This window comes from Balaenoptera musculus, chromosome 14 (assembly GCF_009873245.2).
Source record: "Balaenoptera musculus isolate JJ_BM4_2016_0621 chromosome 14, mBalMus1.pri.v3, whole genome shotgun sequence".
NCBI classification, from domain to species: Eukaryota; Metazoa; Chordata; class Mammalia; order Artiodactyla; family Balaenopteridae; genus Balaenoptera; species Balaenoptera musculus.
In genome coordinates this window covers 8,449,995-8,464,199 of record NC_045798.1, presented here as the reverse complement: position 1 = coordinate 8,464,199, position 14,205 = coordinate 8,449,995, and the positions used below count along the sequence as shown (strand labels likewise).

The 14,205-nt window shown below is 42.9% G+C and overlaps 1 protein-coding gene across 2 annotated transcripts in view; it reads right to left on the bottom strand.

The window, feature by feature from the left end:
* ANAPC5 (anaphase promoting complex subunit 5) overlaps positions 1-9,514 on the bottom strand; it is a 40,737-nt gene extending 31,223 nt beyond the window's left edge. Inside the window, exons 1-5 of one of the 2 annotated variants that reach the window (XM_036823666.1) lie at positions 9,193-9,281; positions 7,045-7,142; positions 6,167-6,246; positions 5,585-5,694; positions 4,509-4,701 (exon numbers count right to left, since the gene is read on the bottom strand). In XM_036823666.1, coding sequence (XP_036679561.1) covers positions 4,509-4,701; positions 5,585-5,684 — 293 coding nt within the window. In that variant the 5' untranslated portion in view covers positions 5,685-5,694; positions 6,167-6,246; positions 7,045-7,142; positions 9,193-9,281. Of the gene's footprint in view, positions 1-4,508; positions 4,702-5,584; positions 5,695-6,166; positions 6,247-7,044; positions 7,143-9,192 lie in introns of both variants that reach the window. The other variant, XM_036823665.1, reaches the window with a different exon arrangement.
* Positions 9,515-14,205: the final 4,691 nt, after the last annotated feature.

Genomic DNA, 14,205 nt, shown 5'->3' with positions numbered 1-14,205 from the left:
CAATTTAGGAAGGGGGTTACTCCTTTAGGAAAAGGACTCAAGTATACCTTGTTTATGAATCCCATTACCAGTTGAGACAGAATTTTAGACTTACAAGTGCTATACATCAAAGGCATTTAACCTGGGTCCACGGATGGGCTTTAGGAGCCCATGAACCTTGTAAAACTGTATGTAAAATATGCATTTTTAATGTGGGGATAGTACATGGCATTCATCAGATTCTCAGAAGGACTCTGGAAACTCCTCTAAAGGGCTCAAATCACCCACTATAACTGAAATTTTAAAAATATAACATAGGATTAAACAATCAACAAACTGGGGTGTTTATGCACTTGTGATGCATAAAACATAAGTCTAGGTCCCCCAAGAAAATGTCTTAATGGGCTTACAGTCTTGGTGAAGGTTAAGACCAGCCCATGTGAAAAGATGGCAATAAACAATAAATACCAAGAATTAATATGATCTCTGCACTTAGAAAAGGGAGAAATCACTCCAGCTGAAGTGGTGAGGACACTGAAAGTTGGCAAGGAGTGAAGAAATGACGAGGAAGGAAGAAGGCATTCCAGGAAAGGAAACCAAAAGATGCAGAATGGGAAAATGCCTGGCCTGTTAGAGGGATACAAGCACACGTGGCTGGCTGGGGTAAAGGATCCAAGTTGAGGAACAGAAATTAAGGTCAGAAAGGTCAACCGTGGAAGGCCTCAAATACCAGGCTGGGAGACTTTGTGAATCTCTGGAGACTTCTGAGCAGGGTGATGACAAGACAAAAGCAGGGGAGGGGAAGGACTGAGATTGGGAACAGTTACTAAACACCCAGGAGGCCATGAGGACCTGAACCCTTCTGAGGTGCGTGACCGGCGCGGTGATCCAACCCCTCCTCCTGACTTGTGTGCTCAGGCCACACTGTCCTCCGTCTGTCCCTCCAATATGTCAGCTTGTCCTGTCTTGGGAGCTGTGAGTCTGCATGTGCTCTGGCAACTCTTCTCGGGGCTGGCTCCTTCGTCACCTAGCTCCCAGTCTTAAAGGGCCCTTCCCTGACAGCACCCCACAGTTATTCTGTACCCCTGTGTCCCAGTCATTCCTTTCCTGCACTGACGCTCTCTGAAGTTACATTATTTATTAATTTAGTTACCTCTCGATTACCTGACCCTCCCCACATAACTCCATGAGGACAGGGACTTTCTCCTCTGCGCTGACAACATAGCAGCTAGCATAGTGCTTGGCACACCAGAAGCACTGAATAAGTATTTGCTGAATAAATTAATGAATTTGGGAGATTTATATTAAATCACTGGCACGTGAAGAAATGCCAGAGAACTTCTACTTTTGTTAGGTCTTTTTAGAAGCACAGAGAAGATGTAGTTCCAGCAGCTTGCAGACTAGTAGCCTCCGCTGCAAACTCACAAGGTATAACCCTGTAAGCCCCCCGCTCTTATTGCAGGAAACAAATGCTGCCCTGTAGCAACAACGAGCAAATGAAAAGCTGAAGCTAAATGTCAGTCTGTACTTTCTTCTGTAATTGGATTTTTTAAAAACACCTGATAAACATTCGTTCACTGAATATTTATTCCCTCCCTTCTAAATTAATAGGTGGGTCCCCCTTTTTCAAACAGTAGTAATTTCATTGTAGGATGGGAGAGTTGCAAGCTAGTCAGTGTTACTCTGGCCTTTCTAATTTTAATACAAATTTCTAGGGCAAGAAAAATAATTTCCCTGAAGAAAGCAAGATCCAAAAACATTCTAATAACTAAGAAAGGAGGGGAGGGAGGGAGGGAAGAAAGAAAGGAAGAAAGGAAGGAAGAAAATGAAAGGGCTAAAGTGAGAAGCCTCTCATAATGCAATAAAACACTAGAAAAGAACACAGAAAGAAAAAAATGAAATTTTCCTTTTTAAAAGAATCAAGAAATATATGTAAATATACATTATGAAATTTTAAAAATCCTATAACAAGTAAAAATCATTTCTTTTTGGACAAAGAATTATAATACTTAAGTAGAATAATATTTAAATAATACATTTCTTCTATTTCAGTGATGAAATTCAGTTTACTAAATGCACACTATTTTCTGAAACCATACACCTTAACAGTATACACACTATTATTACACACAAATGAATTCTTAGATTAGAATAAAAACAAAATGATGCAGTTAGACCTAATTAAATCAGATTAATTTAGGAGAAAGTCAAACCTAAATAAGAAAAGTTTGAATTTTAACATTTCCGAATAATTGACATTCTGCTACTTTAAGCATATAAAGTAGCTAGGACAAAGATTACATTGTTTCCTGGAAGCCTTCCTCAGGGGAATTAAACAAAATAGAAATTAGAGAAGAAGAAGAATAGTGAATATTTGTCAAATGTTTAAAGGCACAGTTCTAAACACTTCATATAGATTTATCATTTAATTCTCAAAATAACCTTCTGAGGAGGTGACATGAGCCCCATTTTGCAGATGAGAAAACTGAGGTACAGAGAGGGTGACTTGCCCAAGGTCTTAAGGGAATAAGTGGAGGAGCCAGAATTCAAATCCAGGGGTCTGACTCCAGGGCCAGACTCAACCCTACAAGGTACTGCCTTTCCACTAGATGAGAAGCCTCTGTGGGCAACTCCTGAGTATTTGGAAGTACTTACTGGTACTACAATCTTCTTGCTCCCAGAGTATGCTGAACAAATCACATAAGTGTACAAACGCCACTCATAGGAACTGCAGGGAAATATTCTCTGACTACATACACAGACCACCCCCAGCCCCCAAGGGGGTTAGCCAGCCTACATAGGGCAGGTGGGGCTTACTTCTCTCAGAGTTCTGAACACATTGTTACTTGTAGTGATCTGTTTGGGTGCCAGGCTTCCTCACCAGACTGTGGGCTCCCTGAGATCAGGAAATACAAAACACACACACACACACACACACACACACACACACACACACACTCTTTATGTGTTTTTCCCTCCAAATATAAGTAGTCTATTTGGGAGGTGATCCCAGGTAACAGCTGGGGAGAGGGGACGTGAGACAGTGAAGGGAAGTCAATACAAAGTGTTTTATGGGGCCAGTTACCAGTGTGGGCGATGAATGATGTGTTCTGATTCTCTGCATTCATTCATCCAACACATATTCACAGACATTACAAGCCAAGCACTGAGGAAAATGAGGTGAAATACGACAGAGAAGGGTCTTAGCTCTTGAAGGGGTGCAAAGACAAATACAAATGAGTCTAAGTAAATAAATGCAAAAAGTTACTTAGTGAGGAGAGCTATGGAGGCAATAAAGAAGCTGGAAGTATTTAGGATGAAGGTTACTTCAGACATGTGGTCAGGGAAGGCCTGTGTGAGGACACGGGAGCTGAGGTCTGAACGGTGAAAGGGAGCGAGCCAGGTGAGAAGCCAGGGACAGCCTGCCAGGCACCCTGAGGCAGACCTCGGCTTGGTATTGAGGAAACTGAAAGCAAGCCAGAGCAGTCAGACTCTGACAGTGAAGGGAAAGTAAGGAGAAAGAGCAGGGAAGATGACAGGGGCCAGATCATGCAGGTAATGAGGCCACAGTAGCTCAGATTTCTGTCTAAATTCCATGTACAGTCAAGGAGGGTTTGGGGCATAAGAACACGTGGTGTGATTTACATGATAATGGTTCCCTTGGATGCTGCAGGAAAAACTGATAGTAAGGAGGCAAGAGTGGAGGCAAGGAAAGCAGTCAGGAGGCTAGAGCAGTCATCCAGGAAAGAGGTTCGGTGCTTAGACCACAGGGGAAGCAGTGGCGATGGAGAGAAGTGAACTAATTCCAAACACATTGAGAAGGAAGGATCGGCTGCATCTGCGGAAGGACTGGCTGCAGGGGTGAAGGAGGGGCAGGACGCAGGGACACGCCTAGGCTTTGAGCTTAAACAACTAGGTGAGCAGCGGCACTACATCCCCAGGCTTAAACTTTAGGAGGCATTCGATAAATTTTCACTGAATTAATCAATTGTTAATTCACTCTGATATAATGAACACTATCGCTCAGGGCCCCAGCAGAAAACAAATGGCATATTCAAACGGGGTAATTTGAGAAGAGTTTAATAAAGGGCCAGTTACAAAAATAGGGGCAGGGGATGGATAAGCCATAGCGGGTAACAGAGTCCCCAGGGCTGGTAATAGAGGGGCACCTTCTGCACCGGGCCTGGGAAACCTTCCCAGTTACTAGGCCCCTGAGGTATGCAGAGCAGGCCACCTGACAGAGGCTGTGACCCTACAGCCAGCCCACTGTGACCCCGAAGGAAGGGAGCCAGTGAATCAACACCTTGACCTCACTCTCCTTGACCCTCTGGATTTCCCACCAGTGCCTCTCAATCAGAAGTTAGAGGGCAAGGAGCTTACTGATGCAGCCCGTAAGGGTGAACTTCCTGGATCTGGAGGGACAAAAAGATGACAGCCAGCACATGAACTCTGGATGAATGAGGATTTACTGCTCCCGTAATGATGCTATTTCACAGGAAAGGGATTCCCGCCAGAAAAACCCAAGTTACCTTATAGATACATCAAGTTCCTCTTTTTCCATTTTTCTTTCGCTCTCCTCTCTGCTGGCCAGTTCCATATCAGCATCCTCCACCGTTTTTTTCTCACCGTTCTGGAAGTACTGCTGAAGGGCAGTGTACAGCTTAAACACTTGACTGAAAGAAAGCTTACTGTAGGCCAAGATCATGTGACGCAGGAATAAACCTATGAAACAAGACAGAGAGGAGGTGAAGGCATTAACTTGAAATCCAGGCTACAAAAAATCCAGGCATCAAAAAGTTGATGACTATTTGTTGCGGTTCTTCCTCCAAAATAATCACACACAAAAAAAGACACTTGCAGTTGCTGTTCCCCTCCACATAGAATCTTCTTTCACCACCTTTTACGAAGCTGATTTTCTCTTTATATTAAAGGCTCAGTCCTCCCACCCGCACTCCACTCTTTATCCAGCCAACGTATCCTTCCGTGACTGTTACAACATCTGAAGTGATCCTATTTGTTTACTTTCTACTGTCTGCCTGCTCCTCTGCCCACAACCACAAGAAAGCAATCTCCATAAGAGGAAGTTTCCAGTCTCTCTTAAAGTCCAGAGCCTGGCACATGGAAGATCAATAAATAACTGATGGTAAATAACATAAAGACTACCAGGAAAAAAATGCCAGATGGATGGAGCACGGCTATACCGCTAACTGAAAAGTGTCAAGAAACTTCATATATACCCTTGCCTTATAAACTATATCAGTAATCTACTCTTACTTACCTCTCTTCATGAAGTTTAGTTGGTGACCCTGACTCAGTCGTACAATGTGGACAAGTGAGCAGAGGCCTGTGAGAAAGAGCTGAGGAAGCCTAAAAGGCTCCACGACCAGGCTAACACTCTGACGACAGTAGACAAAACAGAAGATGCTTTTCCACAAGACAATTATTTAAACACAGGTCAAAATGGCAAGGCGATGAATACAAACTATAACATGTCCAGCATCCCCACTGTGTGTGCTCAGATACAGCAGAGTAACGACAGATGTGATTTAGAGAGCAGCTCACTTCAGTGAAAATATTCTCTGCTCTCCTTAGAAGAAGTTCATACCTACTACACTCGTTTTGTGAACCTCTGGTTCAGTTCCAGAAAAAGAATCTGAAAGGTCATCAAAAAATTGTTCCATATCCTTCAATTCGCCTTCAGCCATCAGTTTGATTCTGAACAAGAAAAATGAGGTGTGTATTTTAGGAAAGCCCTTTGAACATCTTCCCACATTTCATATTCCACAATCACCTAAAATAAATCTATTTTAAAAACAATTCAGAGATTCATATAAAATGGTGGCACACAAAACAAATTTGATAATCCAAAACGTCACTCCCATATTCTGGAAAGTATCATTGCTGATGTTTTCTTGATTATAAAATTTCTCAAAGTTACATATCAGCCAGTAAAAATGAAATTCTCTGCAACAACTAAAAGGAGCAATGTAGATCTGTACAGAATAATAAATTTTGAAGCAGTATGTTTAATGCTATCCATTTTTCAAAAAAAACTAAATATATGTACTTAAGAAAACAACCTAGAATAATAAAGTTTTTTTTTTAAGGAATTAATCACCATGTGCCCTCTTCTAATTTTTATCTACTTTGACATCTTTTCATATATACAGAAGAAAATGAAGCTTACCTGATCTGTACTGAATTTGCCAGCTGAGGACAAGATTCTTCAATTAACTTGTAAAGTTTAGACAGCGTAATATCTGGGCCCTGGGTAAAGGAGAGATAGAAAGGTTACAGAAAAATTTTAAAGAGCTGGAGATTGATAAACATCTACAAACATGAATTCATTTATCAACCTCTCTGCTTTACGATCATTCCAAATATGAAATCTCAAATCAGGAAGAGAAAAAAACCTATCTGCATAAAACGCTAAAGTAATACTTCACATTTGCATAGCATTCTCTTTTAGTTGGAGGAATGACTTAAATGCAAAAAAAAGCGTAGAATCTGTAGTCTGAGGTTCCTTCCTTCTCAGTGTTGCAATCATGGCAAAGCTGTAGCCTCCCTGAGCCCTAGTTTACTTCATCAGTGAGATGGAGATAATAATAACCTCCCTTGTTGTGGCAAAGATTAAGTAAAATAATTCAAATTGTTTCGTAACCTGGAGAACATTATACAAACACAGGGGTCCTATTTTCCATAAACATAATCTCATTTGATCCTCCCCAAAACACTGTAAGGTCGGCAGTCATACTATGTGCCCAAGTCCATAAAAGGTACCATTAGAGACAGAAAGTATGCAACCTCAGCTAACAAGAAGGTTACAACCTAGCTGAGGTTTAAAACTAAACACTGAATATCTGGGAAACAGTAAGTTCAGTAGGTCAATTTTAGATGTGGATAACCCAGCAATCCCACTTCTGGGGCAAATATGTTCCATGTGCATTGTTTGAAATGAAGAAAAACTAAAAAGAACCTATAGGTCCATGAATAAAGAGTTCATTTTTAATTTACAAATTTTAATATTAATTAAAAGCATGAGTTAAATTATGTTTCTTTTCTTACTTTGGAAAACAATGCAGTCGTTGAAAAGAATGAAGTAGATCTACTCAAATATGCTGACAAGAAAAGATCTCCAAGACTTGTTAAGTGAAAGGAATAAGCTGTAGAATAGAAGTAGCATTCATGTAAAAAAAAAAAAAGGGAAATTAAATTAAAAGGATATATGTATATATACTTATAACCATATGCATCTACCTATCTATATACAGATACACACAGCAAAAGGTCTAGAAAGATCCATTCTGAACTGTTACTCAATAAATAGTTGAATGGGGCTTCCCTGGTGGCGCAGTGGTTAAGAATCCGCCTGCCAATGAGGCAGACACGGGTTCGAGCCCTGGTCCGGGAAGATACCACATGCCACAGAGCAACTAAGCCCATGCGCCACAACTACTAAGCCCGCATGCCACAACTACTGAAGCCCGTGCTCCTAGAGCCCGTGCTCCGCAACAAGAGAAGCCACCACAATGAGAAGCCCACGCACTGCAACAAAGAGTAGCCCCCGCTCGCCACAACTAGAGAAAGCCCACAGGCAGCAATGAAGACCCAATGCAGCCAAAAATAAATAAATTAATAAATAAATAAATTTTATAAACAAATAAATAGTTGAATGAAGGAACATTAACCGTGATAATCTCTAAGAGGGAACAGGATTAGAGGGCCTGCATTAAACCATAACCTTTCACTCTATCAATTTTAGCATCATTTAAAGTTTTTACAATGAATCTTCGTGTATTAGTTGAGTAGTTAAAAATTAGCTAATTTTTAAAGCCAAACAATAAGCAAATAAGTAAAGGCTGGAATTTTGCTAGACAAATTCTATATGCACATTGATTAAAACTACACAGTAGAGGGAGTTCCCTGGTGGCCTAGTGGTTAGGATTCCGGGTGTTCACTGCTGTGGCCCGGCTTCAATCATCCCTGGTCAGGGAGCTGAGATCCTGTAAGCTGTGCAGCGCAGCTCCCCGCCCTCCCGCCCCCTGCCGCCAAAACAAAACAAAACAAAATAAACTACACAATAGTTAGCCAGGCAAAAAAAACAGAAGGAGAATGCAAGACACAAAAAACAGCAAGGACAAAGGCAGAAAAACACACAAGTTAAGACACCAGAATTATTGTTTTGTTTCTTTATCAAATTTTTTAGTATTATGACTTTTATTTGAATAATGGGGAAATGCACTTATAATAGTAATGTAGATAGGACTGGGAGCTGCAAGTTATGGGCACCCCACTACTTCTACTTAACTAACTGGGCAAGCCACTTAACCTGTGTCCTCAGTACCCCTTCTCCGCCTGCCCCAAAAAAGGTGATGGATTAAAAAAAGCCCTTTGTAAACTATACAGTACTAGGCTTTGGGGATACAAGGGTGAACAAAAGTAGGACAAAGTAATGCCCTCATGTAGGTTACAGTCTAGTAGGGGAGAGAGACATCACTCATATAATCACACAAATAAATGGAAAAACCACAACTGATATAAGGGAAAGTGCATGCCCTATCCCTATGAGATTAAAATGAAAATAGCTAAAATTGACTGAGCATTTACTATGTGCCATACACTGTAAAGTATTCCCATGGATCTTCTAACTTAATACGGCCACCACATGACAGTTTCTATTATTGCTTTCATTTTAAGAGAGAAAGCAAAGACCCAAATAAGTCATGGAACTTGCCCAAGTCGCACAGCGGGTAAGTGGTGGAGCTACAACCTCAGTCTGCAAAATGAAATAAAACATGTAAAGTGCTTAGTACACTTAGTATTCAATCAATGTTGGCTGTTACTTTTATGTCATTGTTACCACTTATTACGGTCCTCTAGGGTACAGAGCCTGTAGCTGTGTCTCCAACGATCAGGCCTACATGTAGCCTCATTCTACAGAAGACAGAGGATCTGAGAAAATAACTCTTCTCCCAGTCACTCAGCTAATAAATGCTGGAGCCAGATATAAACTGCCCCCAAAAAAATGCATGTAAAGTGCCTGGTCCATCGTTAAGTACTCACTAAGTGTTAGCTGGTGGTATTAACTATATTTTTCGCGATCCTACACGGCAGAGAGTGTGTCCGATGAACCCCCTTGCCCCCAGCCAAGGAGCTGTCCGGCACAGAGCAGGTGCTTAGTAAGGGTTTGCTGAATGAGCAGAAGCCCCTCACCTGCAGCAGCGGCAGGAGCAGCTGGTTGAGCCTCCGCCGCTCCATGAGGCTAACGGCGCCCTCGCCAGTGCGGCCCATCTCGTTCAGCAGCACCAGCACCGCGATTTTATACGGCGTCACCCAGTCCTTGATACCGAACACGTTGGCGTGCACCACCCCATTGGTCATCATGGGGTTGAAGTAGAGGCTCTCGTGGACGCTGGCCATGGCGCCCCAGGACTAAGTCCAGGAGCCTTGGTGCGCACCGCAGCCAGGTTCCCACTCAGAGAACGCCACCACCCGCCCTAGGCCTCCGCCCGCCGGCGCCGTATCCCAGGAAACTGGCATCCTCCCGACGGCACGCCGTCGGCCAATCAGAGCAACCAGACCAGAGCACGAGGGAGCAGTACAGCCAATCAAAATGCCTAGAAGTACTGTGCAGGGTGGGGCAAAGGCGGTGCACCTAAAGACTGAGTCCCTACAGAAACTCTTGCGGAAGGAGAGCGGGTTCCCGGTCCACGTGGACTGGCACCGAGTGAAAGTGAGTCGAAGCTTGCGGGCAAGGTCTGAACGGCCAGGAGGGCTGCCCAGTTTGTTCATTTAATTTAAAAATAATTAAAATTAAATTCAAAAATGATTGCGTTTAAAAGCAAAGAAGTTAAGGAATTCTTTGGTGGTCCAATGGTTAGAACTCGGCACTTCCACTGCAGAGGCTCGGGTTCCATTCCTGCTCGGGGAACTAAGATCCCGCATGCCGCGTGGCACGGCCGTAAGTAAATAAATAAATGTAATGGCAAGTCTGCCACTGAGAACAACAACAAAAAAGCAACGAAGTTAAACTTGCACCTTTAAAATTTGTATTTAATTCATTATGCTAATTTTTAAATTCAAAGTTTGGAAGTTTCATTTAGCTCTTTCTTAATGCGCGAATAAACATATTTTTCCTCGGTATTTCACAAACGCCATTTGCAGACAGCCAGGTCAGGTTGCAAGTGGCCATGTATCCTTACGTGTAATAGGAGATAATTGTCACCTCCGTGTGGTGAATCTCTGTTTCCTACCTAATATTATATTCTGGCATTCATGGCCCTCAAACTCAATCCCTAGACAATAGTTTTAATCTGAGTTTTCACAACTTCCCTTCCATTCTTCTGTACCTTTCCCAGGACACTTACTTCTGTACAGTCTAAATTACTACTAATAATGATTTGCTTTCCGTACTAGTCTACATGTCCCTTAAAAGAAATACCACCTGCTCAGGGGAGTTCCCTGGCGGTCCAGTGGGTAGGACTCTGCGCTTTCACTGCCGTTGGCCCTGGTACAATCCCTGGTGGGGGAACTAAGATACTGCAAGCTGCGTGGTGCGACCAAAAAATAAAACAAACAAAACACCTGCTCTTCAACTCTGGTTACACACACTATGCCTAGGGCCTGGTTTTTGTTGTCTCAATTGCTCTTTGTTTAATGAATCATGAATGAATATGTGGTTTTAGTTCACACAAAAAACCACAGAAGGAGGCAGACACATATAGGCTAAATAACTGGGCCAGAAGTCATTGATAGCTTGGAATACAAGACCTGACTTCCATACCTTGAGAACGAGAACTCTGAACATTTTAGACATATGATTACATGTATTTTAGACCTACAACTCTGTACATTTCACCACATTCAATTCTTATGTAACTGTCTTTTTTTTTTTTTTTTTTTGGCTGCGTTGGGTCTCCGTTGCTGCGTGCAGGCTTTCTCTAGTTGCAGAAGCGGGGGCTGCTCTTCGTTGCGGTGCGCGGTCTTCTCACTGCGGTGGCTTCTCTCGTTGCGGAGCACGGGCTCTAGGCGCGCGGGCTTCAGTAGTTGTGGCTCACAGGCTCTAGAGCACAGGCTCAGTAGTTGTGGCGCACGGGCTTAGTTGCTCTGTGGCATGTGGGATCTTCCTGGACCAGGGCTCAAACCCGTGTCCCCTGCATTGGCAGGCGGATTCTTAACCTCTGCGCCACCAGGGAAGTCCCTCCATTGAGTTTTGTTTTTATCTTGAGACCCTAGTTCTTGCAGCTCTTTCAATTATCAGCTTTCCTAGAAAATAATCCCCCAACCACACACACAAAAAAAAAATAGCAAATGTTTGTTGGTCTGGTTTGGGGGTTTTGTTTTGTTTGATTTGATTTTTGCTTGAGCTTGATTGAGAAGGGTTTTTGGCTCTTGCAACCAAAGTCATCAATAAAGGTAATAATAAATAATTGAAAGTACTGAAATCAATTCATCCCACCAGAATTGTTTAGTACCCAGAAAGACCTTCAGTCTCCATGATTTGTTCCTATATGAGCCTTTATTTCATCCTATGTGTTATTCAGGAACTGTCCCCCTTCTTTCCTCAGTCATCATGTATTCTCCTGGCAATCAGAGAAAACATGATTCAAATATAGTCATGATTGATGAAACAAGAAGAAAGTTGGCCTGGGAATCACAGACCCCAAGTTCTAGTCTTGGCCTTGAAACTAACTAGCTCTGTGATTCAGGTAGCTACTTACTCTTCCCTGGAACTTGGCTCAGTCACATTAACAGTGAAAGGTTTGGACTTGATGATGTGTTAAGTCCTCTGCAGTGCTAAGAGTCTATAACTTGTTACTCTTTATTAAAAAAATTTTTACTGTGGCAAAAAACACATAACATAAAATTTACCATTTTAACCACATGAAGTGTACAATTCAGCAGCGTTAAGTACATTCACAATGATGTGCAACCTTCACTACTGTCTAGAACCAGAACTTTTTCATCATCCCAAAAAGAAAACCCATACACATTAGTAATAACTCCTCATTCATCATGTGATGGTAACACACAGCATTAATAAGGTTTGTAGGGCTTCCCTGGTGGCGCAGTGGTTGAGAATCTGCCTGCCAATGCAGGGGACACGGGTTCGAGCCCTGGTCTGGGAAGATCCCACATGCTGCGGATCAACTAGGCCCGTGAGCCACAATTACTGAGCCTGCGCGTCTGGAGCCTGTGCTCCGCAACGGGAGAGGCCGCGACAGTGAGAGACCCGCGCACCACGATGAAGAGAGGCCCCCGCTTGCCGCAACTGGAGAAAGCCCTCGCACAGAAACGAAAACCCAACACAACCAAAAATAAATAAATAAATAAAATTTAAAGAAAAAAAAGTAAGGTTTGTAGGAAACAGGTAGTTTCACATACTACTGGAAGGGATATAAGTTGGCACAGCCCTTCGATGTGTCCAGGCACGAAACAGATGCCTCTCCAGATGTTTCAAACACAGGTAAATTAATACAAAGAATTGACTCCACAGGTGATGGAAGATCTGAGAAGCCAAACGGGATAGAGGTTAGCAGTAACAACAAGATGCCACCGGGCTTCCCTGGTGGTGCAGTGGTTGGGAGTCCGCCTGACAGTGCAAGAGACACTGGTCCGGGAGGATCCCACATGCCACGGAGCAGCTAAGCACGTGCGCCACAACTACTGAGCCTGCGTTCTGGAGCCCATGAGCCACGGCTGCTGAGCCCGCGTGCCACAACTGCTGAAGCCCGCGCGCCTGGAGCCCGTGCTCCACAACAAGAGAAGCCACCACAATGAGAAGACCGCGCACCGCAACGAAGAGTAGCCCCCGCTCGCCACAACTAGAGAAAGCCCACTCCCAGCAACGATGACCCAACACAGCCAAAAATAAATAAATTAATTTAAAAAAAAAAAAGATGCCACCACTCCCAGGAGAGAGGGCACAAAGGAAAGAGATGGTTACCAGAGCCCACAGTCTGAGGCCACTGAGTGGGAACCGGAACTGCAGGTAAATGCAACCACTGCAGGAGGATGTTGCTTGAGGAGGAGAGAGAGGGCAAGAAATACCATGGCCTCTCCCTCCAGTCTCCCTCCAGAGTCTCCTGTTCAACCCAGACAGTTGACCCAGGAGCTGGGAAAGGAAGCATGCAAGGGGATTACCTGGTGGTCCAGTGGTTAGGACTCGGCACCTTCACTGCCAAGGGCCAGGGTTCAATCCCTGATCAGGGAACTAAGATCCCACAAGCCACGCAGTGTGGCAAAAAAAAAAAAAAAAGAAAAAAAATATATATATATACATATATTCAATTGAAAAATAAAGAAGTGTGCAAGCATCACCACTGACTATTCCAGAACATTTTCATCACCCCAAAAAGAAACACCATATCCATTAGCCGTCACTCCCCATCCTGCCTCACTCTAGCTGCTGGCAACTACTAATCTACTTTCTCTATGGATTTGCCTACCCTGGACATTGCATATCAGTGGAATCATACAATATGTGGTCTTTTGTGTACATTTAGCATAATGTTTCTGAGGTTCATCCATGTTGTAGCATGTATCACTACTTCATTCCTTTTCACGTCTAAATGGTATTCCATTATATGGATAGACTATATTTTGATTATCTGTTCATCTGTCAGTAGACATTTGGGTTATTTCCACCTTTTGGCTATTGTGAATCATGGTACTGTGAACATCTGTTTATAGGTCTTTGTGTGAACATGTGCTTTCAACTTTCTTGGGTATATACCTAGGAGTGGAATTTCTGGATCATTTAACTTTTTGAGGAACTGCCAGACTCTTTTCCACAACGGCCGCATCATTTCACATTACCACCAGCAATGAATGAGGGCAGCCACATTTTAACGAGGATCAGGAACTCAGCTTGCTATTTAATCATGAATCATGATTAGCAATGTCATGATTATGAAAGAACTGAATAATCATCAAAGATGTTTAAGTTGTTCTGAGTAATGGATGACTATATCCATGATTTTATGTGTCTCTGAACACTGTCTTCCCCAAGTAGAATTGTGCCAGGTAGAATCAATTGTCCCCATTGCTCATTAGAGAGTACCTCACCAGCAGCTAAGTGCCGGCACGTCCTCTGCAGCTCCCAAGACAGATGGAAAAGACAACAGTGTTACCAAATGCCTGCTTTACCCACTGATCAGATACAAAACTTCCAAAAATTACAAACCCTAATGGTGGTTGTTGTGCAATTCTAAGACATCATGTTAG